This window comes from Fusarium falciforme, chromosome 9 (genome assembly GCF_026873545.1).
Source record: "Fusarium falciforme chromosome 9, complete sequence".
NCBI lineage: Eukaryota > Fungi > Ascomycota > Sordariomycetes > Hypocreales > Nectriaceae > Fusarium > Fusarium falciforme.
Window position 1 is genome coordinate 2,716,894 of NC_070552.1, and position 21,980 is coordinate 2,738,873.

At 51.0% G+C, this 21,980-nt stretch overlaps 8 protein-coding genes and 1 pseudogene across 9 annotated transcripts, besides 1 other annotated feature; 3 read left to right on the top strand and 6 right to left on the bottom strand.

Moving 5' to 3' along the window:
• Positions 1–77: 77 nt before the first annotated feature.
• NCS54_01172800 lies at positions 78–2,118 on the bottom strand (annotated as a pseudogene). The gene is made up of 4 exons: positions 1,944–2,118; positions 1,223–1,893; positions 775–1,176; positions 78–719 (listed from the first exon to the last, which is right to left on the bottom strand).
• Positions 78–2,118: a sequence feature.
• A 723-nt stretch (positions 2,119–2,841) lies between these two features.
• Positions 2,842–4,349, top strand: NCS54_01172900 (Zn(2)-C6 fungal-type domain-containing protein; the record flags this gene model as incomplete). Its single annotated transcript, XM_053156994.1, has 4 exons — positions 2,842–2,898; positions 2,955–3,452; positions 3,502–3,636; positions 3,684–4,349. The coding sequence occupies 4 exons, from the start codon at positions 2,842–2,844 to the stop codon at positions 4,347–4,349; spliced, it is 1,356 nt and encodes a 451-aa protein (XP_053012969.1).
• Positions 4,350–4,927: 578 nt separating this feature from the next.
• Positions 4,928–9,757, bottom strand: NCS54_01173000 (Hypothetical protein; the record flags this gene model as incomplete). Its single annotated transcript, XM_053156995.1, has 14 exons — positions 4,928–5,026; positions 5,078–5,517; positions 5,564–5,723; positions 5,771–5,977; positions 6,027–6,337; positions 6,385–6,654; positions 6,708–6,982; positions 7,037–7,652; positions 7,709–8,214; positions 8,264–8,811; positions 8,861–9,108; positions 9,159–9,321; positions 9,370–9,414; positions 9,470–9,757. 14 exons carry the CDS (start codon positions 9,755–9,757, stop codon positions 4,928–4,930), a joined length of 4,176 nt encoding a protein of 1,391 aa, XP_053012970.1.
• Positions 9,758–10,185: 428 nt separating this feature from the next.
• NCS54_01173100 (Zn(2)-C6 fungal-type domain-containing protein) lies at positions 10,186–12,479 on the bottom strand (the record flags this gene model as incomplete). Its single annotated transcript, XM_053156996.1, has 5 exons — positions 10,186–10,713; positions 10,762–10,973; positions 11,025–11,323; positions 11,373–11,548; positions 11,598–12,479. The coding sequence occupies 5 exons, from the start codon at positions 12,477–12,479 to the stop codon at positions 10,186–10,188; spliced, it is 2,097 nt and encodes a 698-aa protein (XP_053012971.1).
• A 288-nt stretch (positions 12,480–12,767) lies between these two features.
• Positions 12,768–13,408, bottom strand: NCS54_01173200 (Hypothetical protein; the record flags this gene model as incomplete). The annotated part of the gene is made up of 2 exons (XM_053156997.1): positions 12,768–13,244; positions 13,295–13,408. The coding sequence occupies 2 exons, from the start codon at positions 13,406–13,408 to the stop codon at positions 12,768–12,770; spliced, it is 591 nt and encodes a 196-aa protein (XP_053012972.1).
• An 858-nt stretch (positions 13,409–14,266) lies between these two features.
• On the bottom strand, positions 14,267–16,402 carry NCS54_01173300 (HET domain-containing protein; the record flags this gene model as incomplete). The annotated part of the gene is made up of 1 exon (XM_053156998.1): positions 14,267–16,402. The coding sequence occupies one exon, from the start codon at positions 16,400–16,402 to the stop codon at positions 14,267–14,269; it is 2,136 nt and encodes a 711-aa protein (XP_053012973.1).
• Positions 16,403–17,514: 1,112 nt separating this feature from the next.
• NCS54_01173400 (Aminotran-1-2 domain-containing protein) lies at positions 17,515–18,792 on the top strand (the record flags this gene model as incomplete). The annotated part of the gene is made up of 1 exon (XM_053156999.1): positions 17,515–18,792. The coding sequence occupies one exon, from the start codon at positions 17,515–17,517 to the stop codon at positions 18,790–18,792; it is 1,278 nt and encodes a 425-aa protein (XP_053012974.1).
• A 208-nt stretch (positions 18,793–19,000) lies between these two features.
• Positions 19,001–20,137, bottom strand: NCS54_01173500 (Hypothetical protein; the record flags this gene model as incomplete). The annotated part of the gene is made up of 1 exon (XM_053157000.1): positions 19,001–20,137. The coding sequence occupies one exon, from the start codon at positions 20,135–20,137 to the stop codon at positions 19,001–19,003; it is 1,137 nt and encodes a 378-aa protein (XP_053012975.1).
• A 1,172-nt stretch (positions 20,138–21,309) lies between these two features.
• On the top strand, positions 21,310–21,951 carry NCS54_01173600 (Branchpoint-bridging protein; the record flags this gene model as incomplete). The annotated part of the gene is made up of 2 exons (XM_053157001.1): positions 21,310–21,510; positions 21,544–21,951. 2 exons carry the CDS (start codon positions 21,310–21,312, stop codon positions 21,949–21,951), a joined length of 609 nt encoding a protein of 202 aa, XP_053012976.1.
• Positions 21,952–21,980: the final 29 nt, after the last annotated feature.

Here is a 21,980-nt window from a genome sequence, read left to right on the forward strand (position 1 = left end):
AAAATGAAATCATTACCCAAGAAATATCCAAAGCGTTGCCCAACCCGTCATGGCTTAGATCATTCTCCCAAATTCGGTCATTGCACAGCTGGGATGTGCGTCACGGTACTGTCTGCCCACCTAAACTTCCACTCCAATGTGCCGCTCCATGATACCTCGATCCAGGACTCGTTCTCGGGGCAAATGGATGGATCCCCTAGGGGAAAGCCATACACATCCGCCACGTACGTGGAATCCTCATCCTCCATCACCACATCCTCCATCATCTGCAGGCTAATATGTAACCCTCCGCTCTGGTCAGCCTGGATCGTCTTGAGGGTCCTGTCGAAGCGGAATTGTCCCAAGCACTCCCGATGGCCATCCGTATATTGCACGAGCATTCCAATGACGGGTCTGTGTGAGAGAGAAACGTCTCTGCATAGGGTCACCTCCTTGACTCCCTCCAGATTGCATCGAGATGCGAACCATGGATTCTGGGACGGGAAAACGGGAGGGTCGCGTGTGCGTGGGCGTGGGCCGAGATTCAAATTTCGGATAGGCTCCTCGAATGCTTTATCGCACGCAATGTACCTGACAGAGGGCTCGTTTTCAGGGGCGATCTTGTTGAAGTAGATGCGTGAGCCCTGTTGGGAAGGTTTCATGATTGTGTCTAGGATCAAGCCCAAAACGCCCTCCTTGTCTGATCCAAAGACGGCATGTCTTGCTCGATTCGTTTTGAACTAGGAGGCGGGGGTTACCAAAGATTCAATGACACGGAGATGATTGGGCTCTTACCGCCAGTTCGAAGAAGTTGCTGCTAATAAGTCTCCCCATCCAGCGTCGCTGGATTTCGGTGACGTATTCCCCTTGATCCACTGGCATGTAGACTACGACCTGATCACTGAAGCATGCATCGACCTCTTTGTAGAATTCGGTGTCGTCTCCCTTCCCGTGGGCGTGGATGGTAGACACCCAGTGACCCTGACAAACCATGGTGTAGCCCGTGACACCTGGGGCGTTGCAGTCGAAGTAGGTCATGCGGACATTCCGAGTTATAGGAAAGTCCTCAATAATGTAGTCATACAGCATAAGATCGGCCTTGTTTGAGGGGTATTCGGGACTTGGCCATCTGATGTGAGGGTTTACGTATTTTGCCTCGTCATCAAAGGCGTCGGTGATCCTTCTGAGCTTGATACCCTTGAGGCAATATCAGCCTTGAATCTTAAACAGGCGGCATGCTTACATCTGATTCGACTCGTATCGCGGAGAATTTGACTCGAGGGACAAATACAGATGGATATGAGGGTAAAATATCCCTCCACCATCCTTTCACTACCGGGACTCTGCTTGATGGAAGGAACTGGACAAATCTAATGCCAAGGTGGTCCTCGCAAATTCTGATATTGTCGACAGAATTCTTCTGCTTGGCGTTTAGAACAAGGTGATATTCCCCACCCTGGTCTGTGTCGAGGTTGCGTAAACTCTTGATGTATTGAACGCCGTCCACCACACTGTAGCTTGCGTATACATCCTTAGAGAGGTCGACAGTGATGTCGGAGGCTTGACTGAACATTGCCTGGTTCTTAGCCGTGATCATAGCGCTTTCACGTACGAGATAGCTGGCAATCATTGTCATCACCTCGAAAGGGAGTTTGGCTGACAGAAGATCGGATATCTTTGGAGCCAGCAAGTGTTGGATGCGCTTGAGGCGCTGGCGCTCCTCCAGCTCAGAGAGCCCGATGCTGTGCTCTGTGACGGCAAGTAAGTCATCGGTGATGATGAAGCGCTTGAACTTGAGACAGGACGAATGGAAAAACCGCACAACCCTCCTCGCGTTGGTCCGGGGACGCGTAGATTCGCCCGTGTCGTCCAAGCGAAAAGCAAACTCGGGCGAGAAGCGTTCGGGTCCAGTTTCTACGCAACGATGAGACAAGTATCAGGATGTTTGCAACGTATTACAGTACGGGTAACGACCATTTCACCCCCTCTCAGCGAGAACTGGCACAACCGACATCGTTTCGACGTGTAGTAAGGCGGCGGATCATCGACGATGGATTTGTCAGCTCTTCTTGAGGTACCTGGCAGAGGGTGGTATGCCCTGTGGAAGGAGGAGGGAGGAAACGACATCAAGAAGCAAAACTGTCAATGTCAGCATTTGTCGATGGTTTGTCAAGTTGAGGGAGGGAGGATGCGCAAGGGACGGTGCCTAAATATACCTACAGCCAATGATGGCCAATCAGCATTGAGTACGTACCTAGCCGATCACCGCGTTTCAGCCCCACTACTTTCCTCTTCTCGGATCCACACCGGGAGCAGCCATCACAACGAGGTCAATCTGGACCATTCTTTCATTCCATTTTCCTGATAATGACGACCTGTAAGTTCAGTGTAACACTTGCGATTACCATATCGTGCATTCTCTAACGTTTTGAGGATTAATAATGACGTCGCTGCAGGCATTAATCATCACGGAGGAGTCCGAGAGATTGGCGGTGATTTTGTCCAGATCGAGTGGCCACACCAAGGCTTGGATGCAACACCAACACCCTGTCAAAATGTCAGCCACAGCGGGGGCTAACGATCCTTATTTCCAAGACGTCCAATTGCATCTTCAGGAACCTGGGCAAACGAAATCCGTAGCCCTGCTGTGGCGCAGATAGGCCTGGGTACCTGTGGTGACTGCGCAACTGCGCCCTGCAGGGCTGTATCTCCAGTCAAGCAAACCCCCGCAAGCAAGAGACCGATAATCCCGACCGAGAACTTTAAATATCCTCCGTCAGCATCGCCATAAGAGCACGGACAGTCTGACAATCTAACGACAGTTCGATAACGCCTCTGTTCAACGGCTTTTTTCACTTGACCATGCCCGGTGTTGCACATGTGAAGCGATGTGACCAGTGTCGCCAGTCCAAGAAGAAGGTATGCCAAGAATACTCCTCGTAATCTCCGACTTCTCCTGACGACTCGACTCAAAGTGTGATCAAGTTGAACCCGTCTGTGGAAGATGTGAGCGTCTCGGCCTCCGCTGCGGCGGTGCCGTAGTGAACCGCTTCAAATTCATTCCTGAAAAGTTTGAACGTACTCCCAACGCACTCGTCCCTCGAAACAATCGTGAAAAGTGCGAACAGATGAGGAGCGGACTCACTATTGCCCAGACCCCTCCAAGCGAGTCGATGAGGGTGGCTACAGGCTTCGTCTCGATTCTCGAGAGTCACACTATCTCGTACGACCTTAACCTACTAGGGATTTTCTTCAAAACCCTCCCACAGCGATTGGATTCAAGCCCGGCTTTGAGGACCTCGGTGGCTGCTCTGACCAACCTGTATCGCTCTAGGCGGGGCCAGGGAGACTCGACACTGGCTCTCAGGCATCAGGGGACAGCAATGAAGGATATACGCGCGGCCTTGCAGAATCCCGCAGAAGCGCACACGCCCAATACGGTATTAGCAATCTACGTCGTCATGATGTCTCAGGTACGTTTAATTGGCAGGAATTTGACTCGGATAAGCTGAAACCCGACAGTATTTGCTCTACGAGATCGACCTTCCGAGTGTGCCACATCTACAAGTAATGGCATACCTCCTTGATGACGCTATGAAGAAGGGTTGGATAAAAGACTTTGATAAGGACATGTTGCTATGCTTTTACTTTGGAATCGTCAGTGCCTTGTTCTCTTCGTGTGAGTAACCACTGACAATTTCTAGATGTGGGAGGCCATGGCAAACCATGAAATGACGCTTGACCCCCAATTCCTCGAATCCCTTGCCCCCTATATCACCCCGATCCCAGAAGGCGCCACTGAGCAAGACCTGGATCGATCCCCTGGTATATACTCGCTAGGCCGGATGCCTAGGTGGCTCAGCAACCCTATAATGTACCATAAGCAGATATCTGAAGCTTACGATATGTACTATGCCCTTCTACCAACCCTCCGCAAGGCACTATCCACGGCACGCGCCGCCAGAGAGGTCCCAAACGCTCCCTTCGAAGCACGAAAGGCCCTCTCCAGGGTTCTAGTCCAGCACAGCATGATGACCGTCGTATGCGCCCTGCTGAACAAGGCCGCTCGCAGGGTCGACGACCGCGATGGGAAACTCCTCCCCCACATGACGGACTTTTGCAACGACGTAATAATGATGGCGAAACTATCAGTCGAGTTCAAACCGATTGCCTCGGCCACCATGCCCGAGACAATCATCGACGTCTGGGGCGTTATGGACCCTGGGCCAGAGAAGGATAGTCTTGAGGCGGCTCTATGGGAGTATTGCGGTCAGACCACGCCGAAGTGGTTGGCCAGAGCGGAGAAGCTGGCGTGGTGCATGGAGGAGCAATATCTATTGAGCTTGGAGGTGGCGAAATTGAAGATTTAATGATTGAATGACGGTCATGATACACGAAACGGCTACATTGGGAATTGGAGGAGTATGAGCGAGTATAAGACATCGCATGGCGTTTGCGGTGAGGATTAGGGATAGATAGAACTATGTAGACAACAACCAGAAGATACAAAATGTTTAGAATGATTCTTTGATTTAAGCAGACTTATTAGTATTGACGCCAATATTGTGTTGAAAACTGCCTTCTTGGCTACTGTTCCTAAAATTCGGGTTTGTGAGAAGTAAAGCCCCTGATTCCCCAAAGTGATGTCTTCACTCTCCCAAACTAATCTTCTCTCTATCCCACCCTTATTGCATCCCATTCTATCAAAAAGTGTCTATGAATCTAATAATATCCGTTTCCCATTTAAACCCCTTTTATTTCTATTGTTTGATCCGTTATGACAATCTACCCTTGACTTATTACCGCTCCCCGACCTCTTTCATGGGTTGGGTCTGTTCATTTTGTTGAAATTGAGCCCTTTGCTCCGGCCACCAACTCTTTCTCTGGCAATCAGAAAGCAGGTGTAACCATCATGAACAATGGTCATCCTGTTAATTCTTTCAGTCTCTTAGTCGGATCGCGCACTCTTGGTCTTCTTGCTTCGCAGCTTCATCATCAAAAAGACGAGAGCATAGGAAGAAATACAGAACAGAGCCGTGATTCCAGTCTGCCAACCAGTTAGTCACACAATCCATCACTCAAGAACAAGCTAACTTACGTCTCGCCAGCCGTAGTACTCCTCGCGAAGGTTGAAAGTCTTTGCATACTCCGCACCCGTGGAATACGCGCAGTAGTCACAGCTCCCAGTGGCGTTGGGACTTGCCACATATCCAGCATTAGCACTCAAAAAGTCTGCCACGTATTCACCACACGTCTGACCATCTGGCACGTTGAAGCTGGTAAACTCCTCAGGACGGCACTCGACCTTGACATCCCAGATGATGGGACCCATGAGACCGCCAAAGAGGTAGTGGAAAGGATCGAGGTAGTAGAGCCAGTACTTCCAGAACGGCTGCATGGCGTCGTAGGGGACTACAACTCCACAGAAGGATACCATTCCTGCGCCGATGAGGACGGGGTTCATGATTGCGGCGAAGTACTCGTTTGGTGCGTATGCTGCGATGGCCTGTCCGACGGAGGTGTACAGGAATTCGTAGACTAGACTGGTTAGTGATACTTTATACAGGCGAAAGAAGAAACATACAGATCATCTGGAGATAGACGTGGCCCGAGATTCTGGCCTCGACTGGAAAACCGGCGGTAAAGTACCAACAGGCAAAGTACAGAGTGGCACAGATGATCAAGTAAGGAATCTCGGCAACGGTCTGAGAACCGATAAAGGCGACCCAGTGGTAGGTTTTGGACTGTCTCACGTTAGAAAGGATAAGAAACAAGGGGGTAAACAACGTACCTTCTTCTCTCGCGTCTCAAACAAGTCTCTGTTGTGCAAGAAATACGGCTGCATTTGGTTGATACATCCAGGAGCAACAAAGATAAAGTTGAAGATGGCAAAGAGTCGAAGTTGCAGGTCGAAAGTTCCGTCACCAATCATCCAGAACGTGAAGCCGCTGAAGAGGGCGGCAAAGATGTGAAGGTTGATCTTGTTCCACACATAATCCTACAACGAGTCAGTGCCGATCAACGGAAGGAATGTGTAAGTGATTTACCGGAGACCGCCAGAGCTGAATCATCTGTCGGTGGAGGACCGTCTTCCACTGGAACCACTTGGACGTGGCAAAGCTGGCGGTGTCCTCTTCCTGGTCCCGAGTGTTTGCGATGGCTTCCTGGTTCAACTTTTCAAGCTTCTCAAGGGCTTTCGTGCGCTCAGGAGATTGGTTCCAAACGTCAACCCAGTCAACGTCAACTTCGCTGTTGCCTTGGATCACCTCGACGATGTGCTCAGCCGGGTTCGCTCCTTCAGGGCAAGGAGCACCGTTTCTGTCAAAATAGTCGAGAAGAGTCTTGGAGTATTGACCAGCTGAACACGGTTAGTATAAGCAGGAAAGAGTGAGGAACTATACTTACTCTCGCCAAAGTAGGCCATCCGTCCACCCTTGGCCAGAAGCAACAGCGAGTCGAAAGCGTCAAAGAGAACGGCAGAAGGCTGGTGGATGGTGCACAGAACAGCTTGACCACCGTCGACGAGACGTCTCATGAAACGAACAATGTTGTAAGCGGACTGGCCATCGAGGCCCGACGTGGGCTCATCAAGGAAGAGCAATGTCGGCTTCGCAACTAGTTCGACACCGAGAGTAACACGCTTGCGCTGTTCAATGCTGAGGCCGGCACCGGGGGCTTGATGTGGTTAGTACTTGCTGCCATCAAGATGACCAGATAGAGATACTTACTTCCAATGAGAGCATCACAAATGTCCTCTAGCTCCAAAAGCTCAATGATGTGGTCGACGTAGGCAATCTTCTCCTTGTAGGGGATCTCCCTGGGTTGTCGCAGAACAGCCGAGAAAACCAGAGCTTCCTTGACTGTTGCGGTAGCCTCATGAACATCCATCTGTTCGCAGTATCCCGTCATTCTCTGAAAGGAGATTCCTTGAGGCTTTCCGTCGATGAGAATTGAGCCACGGATCTCACCAGCATCCTTGCGTTGAGCGAGAACATCGAGAAGTCTATACAGCCAAGTTAACCAGGTAGCCAATCAAGTAGTGATACAGGACACTCACGTCGTCTTTCCAGCACCTGAGCAACCCATCAAGGCAACAAGGTTTCCAGGCTGCACGTATCCAAAGACTTGAGTCAAAAGCTGCTTCTGCGCACCTTGGTATTGCACAAAGTAATCCAGGTTGTGCCACGAGAAAGTTGACTGTCGTGTAGCTTGAGTTGACAACTGAAGAGACTCGTTGTTTCGTCCGGCTTCCTTCTCAGGGTCAGAAATCTTCTTGGTTCGTGAACCTCTCTTGTAGAGCAGAACCGAAGACCCTCCGTGGCTGTTTCGTAGCTCGAATCCAAGTGCCGTGAGACCAATGAGGAAGAACCAGAAACCGATGATGATACCGAAGCCGCGCCAGATGTGGCCTACGGCATAGCTGTATTGCTGCTGCACGTATGTGACACCGTCGATCATACCAGAGTCGTCGCTGCCGAGAACGGTGCAGCCTCGGTACTCTTGGCTCTGGTTGTCGTAGCCGGGACCAAAGGGGATGTACTGAGGAGCGACACATTCTAGGCTGAGACCTTGGAACTCGTTTGTCATGAGGGATTCGAATGCGTAGGCACCTGGGTTGAGGTAAAAGATCCAGCGGAACCAAGGGTGCATCTTGCTGAATGGAATCAGATAACCTGTGTGTTGTTAGTATCTACCCAAACCCAAACACTTAATCAAATTTTTAACAAACCTCCATAAACAAAAAAGATTGTCGACAACAGTCCAGAGATGTAACTAGCCAGACCAAAGTGGTTAAACATGGCTCCCACAGCCCGGAACAGCTGAATAAAGCAAAGCGTCTCCGCATTAACCACAATCCAAAACGTGAAAAACTTTCCCGCATCAAGCTGCAGCGCACTCATAAAGTACAAAATAAGCGAGAAGCACGTAACCTGCAGCATGACGATGGGGATATCCGTGATGGCGTTGGCGATGCAGAAAGCCGTGGGTCTGTAGAAGCCGAACCGCTTGTGCCGCATCAGGATTGGCCGTCCCATGAAGGAGGCTGTTGTCTCGGACATGGACTCGAGGAGGAAGTAGAGGACGGGGAAGAAGAGCACGCCGGGGCGGAGGAAGATGGATTCGCTGGTTAGGGGGAGGTTGTAGAAGAGACTGCCGCAGACGAGGGCTTGAATGATGGCCGAGATGACTTTGATGGAAAGGGAAAGGCGGTCTCCCATCATGATTTGCCATTGTCTTTGAATGTCAGTTAGCATCAGTGTGTGGTCAGGAGTAGCGGACGTACCGTTGAGTGCAGTTGATGACCTGCTCTCGAAGACCAGCAGTGTAAACACCCCTCTTACCAATCCTCCAACTTCTCTGCCTCTTCTCCCTCTCAACAGCCATCTTCAAATCCTCAACCTGATCATCCATATTCTCCGACCTCTGCACCAGCCTCGCCATAAGCTGACAAACCTCGCTCCTCTTGTACGCAGCCTCAAACTCCTCAGCTGTGGTCGGCACACGACCCTCAAAGCCGGGGGAAATCTCTCGCTCCGTCTTGACGGTGACCGAGGTGAGAAAGTCGGCGACGTTGGCGCCGCGGGGGCAGACGAAGCCCATTTCTTCAAAGTAGGACTTGGAGGCTGCGCGGAGGCCGTAGTAGATTACGCGGCCTTCGGCGAGGACGAGGACTTTGTCAAAGGCGTCGAAGATGCCGTTGCCGGCCTGGTAGGTTGTCAGGACCACGGATTTGCCGTTTCGGTCGGCGTCGCGGCGGAGGGTCTCGACGAATTCGAGGGCGGTCTTGGAGTCGAGACCTCGAGTTGGTTGATCCCAGAACTGCAGGGGGCTCTATGTAGGTTGTCAGCACTTGATCTTATCGATGGGGTTGGGGACAAACCTGGCTGGCCATGACTTCGGCCAGGGAGACTCTCTTCCTCTCTCCACCAGAAACACCGCGGATGAACTCGTTGCCAACCAAAGTCTTTTGCGTGTGCCCGATACCTAGAGAGTCAAGAATATGATTCCGCATATCTTGAACAAAGTGGTGCTTCTTCTCCACATGCTCAGGCCTCTCTCGAGGAACCTTGTTTCGGAGAGCAAACTTCATGGTCTGGTTAACAGTGAGAGTCGGGAAGTGGATGTCATCTAGATTTCAAGTTAGCTGTGATCTTTCGCGGTGAATAAAGTTTCTGTACCTTCAGTATTGAAGACAATCTGTTGTCGGTACTTTTTCGCCTGGTTGTGATCCATGTTTCCGTACTTTGTGTGGCCGGTGACTTCTTGGAAGGCTTCTCGGTGATTGGAGAGCACGCGGAGGAGGGATGTACAACCCGAGCCAGGTCTACCAAGAACCAACAGCTAAAATCCATATTAGAGATATCCTTGACCGAATAAACAAATGCTTACCATTTCCCCTGGGTTGACTTGGCCAGACACCTCATTCAAGATGGTCTGCATGCCAGGTTAGTAACTGCGCACAACCAGCCGTTATACTGAAGCTGCCTACCCTCATTGGCCGATTGTTCCCCTTAAACAGACCTGCCAGCTGACGAGGATCAACTCTCGACCAAAGAGTCTCTCCCAATGCCTCATCAGGGGCCGTAACCCGAACAGTAACATCCTGGAAGGTCAAGGTCAGGCGCTTCTGGATATGATCCTTGCCCCTCTCCTCATCAACGTTCTCAACCTCGACGTCAGTATCACTCGATGACCCAAAATGAGCATCCCTGTCGCGAACAAAGGATTCGTTCGGCGTCTCGGCAAGGGTGCCATTGTCGTTGGGAGTGTCGACCATCTTTGCGCGTCGAGTCAATTGCGTCAACAGAGGAGTCAGCTTGGTCAGATCCAGAGCCGCTCTTGAGCTTATTCGAAGCCTTAAATCAAATATTCTATTCTGTACAGGTCTTGGTATATATGATAGTGAAGCGCCGCGATTACCCAAAAAGTGTCTTACACGCGTATATCCGGACATCCGTAATTCCGCCACCTCCGTCGTTTAGAGTCAACAAGACCCATCAAGTCTCCAAAGCCGGCCAGTAAAGGAATGGGCCTCCCGGAGATAAGATGACAGGACGCAGCCTTTGTAAGGCGTGTCGCCATCTGACAAATCATTGAAATGAATCACCCCTTCAAGGTTCGGATTTCAGATCCGGCCGGTCCTTACTCCGAGAAAACCTCAGAGATAACCCAGATAAGGGGACCCATCTTGGTCCGCTTGTGGAATTAGAGAGCAAAGTTGAAGGCCTCAGTCGGGTCAAGGGATAAGAATGCCTCCATATTCATAGTGCCAAAGTCAATGTCCCAACCGACATCCGCCGCCGTAAAGTCAGCCTGTTCATCCGATCCTACGCCCATGGGAGAAGTCCCATTCACCTGGCCAGTGACGTCAAAGCCAAACGGCATCGAGGGAAACGTGAAAGCCGGCTCCTCCCCGGCAACGCTAGCTGGAGGCATGGCCGGGGAGCCTGGCAGGGTCGAGTGAAGGGGCTGCTGGGACTGAGATTGCCGCATATCCGGGTCCACTTGGTCCTTGAGCTCGAAGCCGGCCGAGCGAACCATTTGCTCGATCGAGGCGATTGTCGTCGGTAGTTGACCCGCGTTAGCCCCTGCTTTGGTAATCATGGACCGGAGGCATCTCAAGCCGGAGTGGATCCAGGGGAGGTTGCGGTGAGCCGTCTTTTTCTCCTGCAGCATGTCAAATGCCAAGGCGTAGCACGCTCCCTCGATAAAGAAGCCGTGATATTTGATATCCTAGTATCAGTTAGAAGTGGATAAGAGGGTAGAGACAGTAATGCTTACATGGCAGAGCGTGTTGGTTGCGCAGGAGCTTGTGAGAAAGCCAATCGAGTTTCTAGCTGCCTCTAGGCAGTACTCGCAAGCATTGTCAAGCCAAGGCGGAGGCGCATGCAGGGTTTCGGCGGAGGTAGGATCGGAAGAGGATTTTTCTTGCTTGAGCTTCGCTCGCAAAATCAAGAACGGCCTGAACGTCAAAAGTAGAGTGTGGTGGTACACTGGACTTGGTTAGCGAAGGATAAGTAAATATTGTAGCAATTGCAACTTACTTGTAGACACCATAGCTTGACATACGCCAAGCTCTCCGCTTGTCGGGCTGACGAGGCCAAACTTCATGTCTTTGAGTTGCTTCTCCGCAAACCGGTGAAGTTCGCGTCGGATTTCGATTGCCGCATTCCACACGGGTAATAATGAATCATGTTTTGGACTGTAGATGCGTTTCACACACTTGTCCATGATTCGTGACAGGGTAACCAAGGATATTAGATGTTTTTGGTCCTTGGGAACGGGAATGGCTGGACCTGGATCTGGGATGGAACTAGGACGACCGACGACAAAGCATTGCCATCTATATCGGTCAGCGAGACTCCTCATCAAGTCATAGAGGTTTCACGTACGTTTCCCAGAAGAATAAACTCCAGAACATGACTCTCCTTTGGTCGGCATCCTCATTTGATTGTCCTGGGCACATCTCGGCGTCTTTATGCAGGCCAGCGGCGATGGCTTTTCTGACTGCAGTACCTATATGCAGGAAACTTGAATTTGGCCGTGCTCTTTCTGACTGGAAGTGACCGTGGTACTTGTAAGCATATGACTTCAAGATTATTGGAAGGGAGACTTATCATCATGAGATGTATTTGAACCACTTGTATGTTGACAACCTCGTCCAACTTGGCCGCCCCCTGCTTCGCTTTTTGGAACAGAAACTCTGCAATAGCCTCCTCTCCCGTCATGGATGCCCCTAGTCCAACTGCGAGCATGATGATGATGGTTTCTGGTGCATCATAATCAAAGATGCCCGGTGGTTGAAACAAGACGTCTAGGCGACGACGATAGCTATCCTTGCTCATGACCGGTAGTCCATGCCAGTAGGTGAGAAGATACCTCTCGAGTAGACGATGCGCTGTTTCGGGATTTATCAACATTGCTGAATAGTCTTCTGCGAGCGAAGCTGGTCGTTTGTTGTCGGCAAAGTCTCCAAAGAACAACCTCCGATGGCTAAACAGGTCCAGACCAGGACCAGCCTCTTCAACTCCAGCGCGTGATGCTGGATCACTAGGAGATGTCCCGGCAATCTGATGATAAATAGCGTTGAGGAGGGCGAAATTTGAAGAAGGTCCATAGTACAGCTGAAGGTAACATGACGGTGATGCGCGATGAGCAGCGGCAACGCTGTTGTTGTTGATACTCCTGTCGCTGCCAAACGCCGAGGCAGCTGGAGCCACCGACGCAGCGTCCTCGGCCACAGGAGTCGGAGGGACGTTTGTGCCCTCGTCAGAAGGCTCCAGCGACGGCGACGCGGCCATGGCGTCGTGCGACATGATGGACTCATAGGCGGCGGTGCGCGGCTTGACCTTGCGCGTGCGGTTGCGGGCCTTCTCGCGGTAGACGCATCCCAGGCTCCTGAGCCTGCAATTCTGGCAGGGCGTCTCGCCGTTGCACTTGATCTTCTTGGCGCGGCATTCCTGGCAGGCCTTTGAGATTCGCCATTTGGTCGCGTTCATGGTCGGGGGTATCGGGTTGGATGAATTTTTGGATGGCTGGCTTACCTATCCTTGGCGGTCCATCTGGTGATGGATCGGCAAGCGGCAGGCCACGCGCTAGAGCGTGTGTTTTGTTAAGCGCATAAGACGCCCTTGGTGCATAACGCATCCACTTTGTGCATTCTCGTGGCTCCATTTTTGGGCATCAGACCACCACCTTGGTTGCCTCGAGTGACGCAATAGTGGCTCATTTCTGAGACGAGTTTTTTTCACAGACATTGAGTTTATTCACGGGTTGAGTATAACTTTCTATTCCCAGTTGTTCTTGATCACATCTGCGATCACCCCGTGGTCCTCATCCTGCTTAAGACCGCTCACAATCACAATGGCGACAATTCCTTCAACTCCCTGAACGCGAATGGGAATTGCGCCGCCATGAATCGCGTAATCGCCCTTGTGTGAATCCGAGATGGCAAACTTGGCAGCAAACTCCACCTCGTCGCCCTTGAACTTGTTGTGCATATACCAAGTGCTGGAACCAAACCTAAGAACCGTGTTCCTCTTGCGTCGAACCCAAGATTCGTTGTCCGGCGTCACGCCAGGTCCAGTGACGCTTTGGTAAATAACTTGCGAGCTGTTTGCCAGAGAGATGGAAATCACAGTTGGCTTGCCTTCAACCGCAAAGGGATAAAGACGGGCGTAGAGCAAGTTGCCCAACTCAAAGGCGTCTTCAGTGGTGAATGATGCCAAAGTGAAAGAATCGCTATCAGCCTTGAGTTCATTCAGCTGCAAACACATATCAGCACTTGTCTCTCTCGCAACATCATATGGCGTACATCTGAAGTTGGCTTTGGAATCGGTACTGAGGGGCCCCGATTTCGGATGGCTTCCTGGACCTTGTCCAAAGCCGCACCAGCTGGTGCATTGCGAGTCCAAACCTTGGGTGCCATTTCTTGTTAACTAAAGATGAGTTCAACAATTTCAAATTGGTATGAAGGTTCGAAAGCATAGTGGTGCGGTCAGCGAGCTTATGTATGTCCCTGGTTGCATCGGCTGGACCTTCTGGTCGGGGTATTTGCCCGCAAGAACCGCCGAGGAAATAAACTCCGCATTGCACCACCGTGCCTTTGTGCACTTGGCCTAATTTAGTACTAATCCCAGCACACGGCATAAGAATAGACGCATATATAATGATTGCTAGGACAATCAAGACGACCTTCTACCAGCCACTGACGCGTTCCTTGAGACCGAGGGCGTGCTGATGCTCTTCTTGTCACCTTAACGATGAATCCGGCATAGCAGAACGAAACGATGCACCGTGTAGTGTTGAAACGTTAACTACATAGAGTAAACCCGCAAGCAAATTTCAATGACAGTAATCAAGTTGGCCAGTTAGGTAAAACATAGTATTATGCATGGGAACATGCCTTTTCTCGACAGAAATCCCACCTGGTGAACAGCCATAGGGTAAGTCTGCAACCACGTCCCACCCCCTCCTGAATCCCCTCACCCCCTTTTCGCCTGGAAAACCGCGCCTATCTGCGAATTTTACTGTTTAGCATGTTACTGCATGCGATTCTCAAGTAAACTCTCACCTGCGACTCTGGTAAGACCTCCGCCATATCCCGGCGATCTTGCCGTGGGGCGAAGCGGACTGCTCTCCGTTTCCAGACGGGGAGCCAAGACAAATCGGTCCGAATGGTTTCAACTCCCCTCTCAATACAAATAGTTGCCCTTAATAAGAACGCTACTTTCAAGTCATATAGTCGCTACCAGCCTGCTATTACGGTGAGGCAACCTACATAGCCTCATAAGATCTTGAAGCTCTGGACAGGCCATTTCCCTTCATCTATGCTCTCCGAAAGCTCACCATCCACCAAACCAAGAATAAAAGACGCTCCGACATGCTTAAAATGATCATCGATCCTCCTGAGTATCACAGGCGCACCACTCCCCTTTAGAATCGCCACGACATCTCCTGGCGTCGCACCCTTGGGCCCCAGCCCCAGATAACCCCCCTTCGTCTCAACAAACCTCCAACAACTACTTAGATCCGCTAGACGATCATTCAGCTCCATTGCCTCTGTCACGCCTCCTACCGGTTCCCAGTTTGTAAACTCCTGCCGGAGACTGCCTTGGTAGGCGTTGATCTCGTGTTCCAACCCCTCGACCGAAAACACTTTGTCGCAAAATGTGCGGTCGAAATTGTCGTCTAGGACAAAACCCAGGCTTTTGAGGTTCTCCTCGCTTGACTGACTGGGTCCGTGGACGGATAGAGACTTGAGAAAGTTTATGCCGCGCATCACTGTTTGGCCCGTGACTTTTCTGGCTATTGGGTGGCACCAGATGATGCGCAAAACAGCCTGTAGACAAGGGATTCCGTTTCTGTACTCCTCGGGGTGTCTGGAAATAAACTCGACCAGGAAGTGATGCAAAGCCTCCCACTTCTCATTGTCCCCGTTCTCCCGAGAAGACTGCTCACTGGCCGGCGAGGTTGAAGTACTAGGTCTGTTGGCAACTTGGGAAGCTTGGTGTTTCGTATAGGCTTCGATGACATTTTTCACTTCCTTCATCATCTGTGTCATGCCTCCGGTCACCTTCCCCTGGGGAAAACTATGCACCTTGGTGACCACGTCGACTTCAATTCCCGGAACAGTCAAGGCGTTGTCTTTTATGCACCCAGCTCCTGCAAAGGCCGCGAGACCGTCTTGATAGGCTACTGAAGTCGAAAGTAGGACCTTCATCTGAGACCTGCCTTGCAAGTTCGGAACCCAGGATGGCAATGCGGAGACTTGGTCAAAGACACCCACCCCGGCATATTGAAGCCACGAAAGCTCCTGGGAAGCATTTTGAAGCCGATTTGTCTCTAGTAGCTTCCTTGCGAACTCGGTATAGACCTCTCCTAAAGATCTGGTGTAGTCTGGCTTGATATCCAAGCCCGTCAAGGCCAGGAGACCGTATACATGATCTCTCGGATCAGTCGCGTCGAGATTAAATCCAGTCATTGTCATGGAAAATCTCTGTTCCATTTCTTTAGGCTTGGATTCTCGACCGAATCGTTGCTGACTGGTTACGACGATGCGGGTCCAGTCGATGACGTCTCTTATAAAGTACCACGCCGCACTCCCCAAGAAGTTGGGCTTGGCCCGTGGTACAATTCTTAGAAACTGCTGCAGCATCTTCATGACGTTCGCGAAAGCTCCAAAGTCGTCAAAACCCATGGCTGAGGTAGGGCATGCCAGGATGAGACGCTTTGCTAGCACGGCCTCCTGAAAGATCCAGACCCGCGTCCAGTATTTTCGTGAGACGAGGTCGTTGATTGCTGACCAGGCAGCGTTGAAGATGGTGGGGATATTTGGAAAATTCTCGTCCTTTGCGACAAAGACGTGGTTATCGCAAAGCTCCGGGTATGGACGTAGCCATTGCAACGATGCCAGTGATCGCAAGTCTCTGATATTGTTTTCGCCTGTGCGGGTCATCTCGTGGAGAATTGGCCTCATGGATCGGAATGCCAAGTCCTCATCCTCAGAGCCCAACCACGCGAAGACGCATTCGGCCTGTTGGAATATCCTTGCCATGAGCTGGACCTGTGTCCCCCGCTCTGGGTTATTCTGCTGGTCGATACAAATAGCATCTGCCCATAGTAGGAATATCGGGGAACAAGCAGGATGTATATCTTGAAAGGAGGGAGCATGTCGGAGTGCTGCCTCGAGGTTCTTGGTAACTGATACGAGTTGGCTATTGACGACGATATCCTCGCGGTCATCGGCGTCTCCCCAAACATAGGATAAGGCCGCGAATGGTGGAGCGGTGTCGAGGGAAACAGTCCTCATGCGACATGTCACTGCAGGACGTCGTTTCGACTCTCGAACGTGGATCTCTAATAGCCGGATATTCGACGATGGGTCGCCGAGTGGCGTGTATATTGGTGAAGACGTAGCCATTGTTGCGCATGATGGCATTGGATGAATATTGAGGTATGAAACGGCTCTTGTATCCGATTGGATTCAGCCTGACCTTCAAAATCAGCCAACCTGCATGGCGCTATTAAATGACGTTTTGGTCTGAAAATCGGTGTGGCTATGCACTGCGCAGCGATCATGCAGAGGACCAGGGGTCCTCAAAGTGTATTAATTCAATGAGCTCCTTGAACATGGATCATTTTGGTTCGCGGATAGGTAGATAGGAACTCAAAGTGGTCGCTTCTAACGCCCTGATTGTGTGGGCGATGCTCTAGGCCCATGAGTGAAGAGTGCATGCAAACTTGGGCTTTCACCCCGTCGCACACTGACAAGAAGTGAAAGAAATGATGAGCGACTCGTTTTAAATATTTTTAGAGTAAAATAGTTGAGATGGCAAACAGAAACGAGACGATTCCGCTATTTATCAGAGTGTCTTAGAATGTTGCAATCTCGGCGTGGAATTGCGACATCCAGATGGACAGTCACATTGGTCAGCTTACAACTAAGATAGTAATTCCATAGTTACTTTATTATATCCCAAGTTCATACATGAAGCTATGTCCGCACTATGTATAGGTAAGTGGTACTCCATATATCAAGTCAAAGACCACCCGTCTTGTCGCTTTCACTCAATAATGTACATCGGATCAGCTTCCGATCTCGTGTTGGAGCTTCGGTCGCCGAATCTCGGACTGACTCAATAAGCCTGTCTCACCTTGAAAGAAATACATAACTCAACTATAATGAACGCTGCCGTAAAAAGTCTAGAACTCTTCGCCAAAGCCGGCATCGGACTGTGTGGCTGTTCTCGAAAACTTAGATGCCAAGTTCTTTCGGTGCGGTCGGTGGTGGTTCATAATTTGACCGACTTGTCGTTATCGCCCAAGTGCCTCCTTCCTGGCTGATTGGACAGAACTCGATAGGCAGAACGGGGCTTTTGACGGCTTGGGGCGGCAATGACAAACAAAATGGGGTTGTGGCGGCTATCGGTCACCGGTAGCCATCTATATCAACCTGCATTTGAGTTGATTAGCCGCTTGCTTGAATGGTTCGATAACTCTTTCATCTAACACGACTTTTTGTAATCAGCTACAATGACTCTTTCGAACCGCGCGCTCGAGGCTGAGGAGGGCAGCAAGGACATGGTCATCTGGGATGTCATCACCAACCTGTGGGATCAGTCTAACCCCGACGGTATTGTTAGTCTCGGCGTTGCGGAGAATACCCTGATGCACGACGTCCTCAAGAAGCACATCCACGGTAACATCGCCTTGTCCAATCTGGCATTTACCTACGGAGACGGTACGACGGGGACAAAGAGGGCCAAGCAGGCTGTCGCGCGGTTCTTGACGAGGCAGTTGAAGCCGTTCCGGGCTATCGAACCGGCGCATATTTCCATGACGAATGGATGCAGTGCTGCTATCGAGCATCTTTCCTGGGCGATTGCGGATCCTGGAGATGCCATACTTCTCGGACAGCCATACTACGGCACTTTTATCCCCGATCTGACCTGCCGCTTCGGGGCCAAACTTCTCCCCGTTCCCTTCAACGAAGTCGACCCTCTCGGAGAAGATGCCGTGGCCAAGTACGAAGAGGTCATTGTCGACGCTCAGAAGAAGGGTCTCAAAGTTAAAGGTCTCGTCATCAGCCACCCTCATAACCCATTGGGTCGCTGCTACTCTCGCAGCGCCCTTATCGGGCTTATGAAGTTGTGCCAAAAGTATCAGGTTCACTTCATCAGCGACGAGATTTATGCCTTGTCTACATGGCCCAATACTGTCGACACGAACCCTCCTCCTGTGCCTTTCGAGTCAGCCCTTACTATTGACACCACCGGAGTTATCGACCCGAGTCTCGTGCATGTTCTCTGGGGCATGTCCAAGGACTTTGGTGCTAACGGCATCCGCGTCGGAGCACTTATTTCTCAGGCAAACCCGTCCTTGCACACTGCCCTCGTGGCCGTTGGTCTCTACAGTTCGATATCTTCCATATCAGACCACGTCACGATCAATCTCTTGGAAGATGACGCTTTTGTCGAGTCGTACATGGCCGAGAACCGCAAGAAGCTAGCAACTCAATACGAAAGGGCTGTTTCATGGGCTAAAAAGAACGACATTACCTACGCCCCAGGTGTCAACGCGGCCTTCTTCCTCTGGGTCGACCTGGGCAAGGCATATAAAGCCCGACACACTGTGGGGGAAAAGGAGGATGTCACAGGTTTGGTCATGAAGAAACTGTTGGAGAAGAAGGTCTTTTTGGCATCTGGAGAGGCCTTTGGATCTGAGAAGCCCGGTTGGTTTAGGATCGTCTTTTCACATCCTGATGAGTATCTCGACATGGGACTTGAGAGAGTGGTTGAAGCATTACAATAGAAGTACAAGTAGTAAAATAACGACATACGTGACATCTCAAACCAGTGGCATCTCCGACCAGTCCACTTCCCCCGTCTGTGAACTCGGGGGCGTCAAAGACATGAGCTCTTGTAACGAAAACACAGTACTTTCTTCCCTTCCATCCCACATAATAAACAAGGGTATCAAAATATTAGAAAAGCCCGCAGTTTAAAATGTCACTAATCCGCTATCTGCGAAACCTCGGAGTCTTTGCCCATGTGTGTAGGTCCTCCTCCGACACCTCGCCTCCAACCAGCCGGTATCCGGCCTTTACCAATTCGCTTGCACTAAGAATGACAGAAAATCCAGCCCATGGCCCCTGACCAATGAAATGATCAAACAAGCCCACGCAAATGCCCTTCTTATCCACCACGGCAGCCCCTGACGTGCTGACAGCAGGTCTCGGCGCCATGTCGTCATCCCCGGCGTCTTCAACCTGGCCAGTGAAAGCCCAGTGGTAGACCACACACTGAAAAGGCTCGTCGATATTAAAAGGGTTGATCTTTGGCCTGGCAGATTTGGCGACGATGATGCCGTCCAAATCATTAGCGACTGGACTTCTGAAACGGACCATGTGGTTCCAACCCAGTTCATCGGTTGGGTCCTCACCAAGCAGTCTCCTTACCGGTAGCAAACGGCCAGTGTCCAGGAAAAGATGCTGATGAAAATTGGTTCTTTTGAGGTCGACGAGGGCCACGTCGGTGAAGGGGACCTGGGCTACAGCCCTACCGATGGGTTGCATCTGGCCGGTGGAGAGACTGAAGTAGGCGGTTGGATCTCCTCGTCCAATTCCGTGCGCCGAAACAGTCAGAAAGTGCTGGTCTTTCGCGTTCTTCACCAGGATGCCTGAGGTCGTACAGGCCGCTGTTGACGGTGCCGAAGTGGGAGTCCTGGTTCCGGAAATCATGCCGAATACCGGCCCCCGTCTGATCGGGATACAGGCGGGTGTCTCTCTCTCCTTCCAGTCCCGCCAATCTGGCCTGTCAAAATGCCTCTCAAGGCAGTAGCCAGCAACGCAATTTGCGATCACACCAGGGAGTTGAGGACGAATAGGGGTTATATTGGCTTCATTGTTCAGCATAATGTAGAACATTGCGTCTGAAGCAAAGATGACCTCGATGAGATCTACTTCAGGGGCGCAACAGGACAGCTCCCGGGCAAGCTCGCTGGTTATGAGTCGCATCTCCTGGTCGGACAAAGCCCCTTCCCTACCATCAAGCTCTTCGCAGATGGAGACGAGAGGGGGTCCAAATCGGACATATCTGGAGGGGAAAAGGAGGAATCTTCCATAGCCTCGGCTCTCATCCTCTCCTGGGCTGTGCATCGTGAAGGGAACGCCGCCTATTGTCAGGGGCCACGGTCTTCGGGGGAGTTGCTCGACTTGAAAATTGATATGGCAATTGTTTCGGCCCTGGGTAATTCTGGTGACTCCGGGCAAGGTGGTCCAGAATACCCGGGGATTGTGATTTCGAGGAATTTGGAGGCTGGGGTAAGAGAAGTCTAAATGGGAGACGACGTGTCTCATGGGGACAGCGGAAGATTCCATGATGAGAGAAAGGGTGTGTACCGGGACGAGGCTGCCGAAAAAAGGGAGGATGAGGCTGGATAGGGATGTGAGCCGGCATCAATATATAACCAGCATCAATATATCTGTATCGAAACTCATTGACCGATGAGTAATAGAGCTACGAGTCTTGGTTGTTGTGCCTATCATACAATGCATGATGTGTATCAATCTCGGCGGTATTCTCGTCGTGAGTCCGGGTAGGCAGCCATATGACTCAACAGGGTGTAAATTTATTCGCAATTGCGACCGGTTCTAAGGAGTCATGGCTATATGACACTCTACAAATACTATCATGTTCGCCTTAATGATGGCAAGCATGAGAGGAAATGACCTGTGCGTATGTTGATACCAATCATGCCAACCACGGGGGTTTAATGGTGGGATGCTCACAACAACAATGATGCTGTGACCTATTGATAAATAGTCAGTGGCGATGGTTACACTTATGTCATGCCTAAAGAGTTCGATGACAGCAGTCGAAATAAGAACGTCTTTGAACATGGTGACCGCATCATCTCTCGTCGTCTATGATGATCACACTTGTCTGCTCAGTAATCAGATCAGCCACAACTGCAAGAACATATGATGCCATTCAGAAACATCATATCATTAGATACTGTAGCCCGAGTTCATGTCCCGAGATGTATCGTGGCTGAACCCTGTTCCCAAAGCCTGATATGTGGTATAGAAAAGCTCGGTGGCCTCATCAAAACACATCATCCACCTAACATAGCCACAACAGTACTCGTCATCACTTGACACATTCTTCACATTTGAATTAATAAACCATGGCCAACGTCGATATCAATACTTGAGGCCGAAACTCCGAGCATTCACACTCTGATCGAGCAGCATCCAAACGTCAGCGACGCCGGGGCCTGCGAAATGAGAACGAGAGACCTGGACTGCCAACCGCTATTACATCAACCATGACGAGCGAGCAACCTGATGCCTACGCGGTCATCTTTCGTGTTGACGAGATCACAGAACAATTCCGTGCCGACCAAGTCGTTTCGACTGACAGGCCCTGGTCTCCATCGCCTCCGCCCGAACATGACAGTACCGGCAAACGCATGAACAGTCAGGAGCAACCGTATAGCAGGTGTATCGAGGAGGAAGGAAATCAGCTGGTGGAAACTACCATGAGGACTATTCCCGCCTAGCGTCCGCCATACGACTATCGCCGACCGGTGACCAAGACCAGCGACAAGGTCTACCTTCCGGTTACCGACTTTCCGCCAGTCAAATTCATCGGCCAAATCCTCGGTTCACGCGGGAGCAGCCTCAAGGCTATGAGCGCTGAATCCGGTGCCAACATTGTCCTCCGCGGTAAGGGTTCTGTCAAGGAAGGCAGAGGAAGGGCATGTCTGAGTACGGCTGACCATGACAGGGAGCCTCTACATTGCCTGATTACCGCAGACTCCCACCACAAGGTTGAACAGGCCAAGAAGCTCATCCATAATGTTATTGAGACAGCGACATCTACCCCCGAGCCTGACAACCAGCGAAAGATCCACCAGCTTCGTGACCTCGCTATCATGAACGGCACCTTTCGAGATGATGAGAGTTGACAGCACCAAGGACATGCTAATCGCCTGCT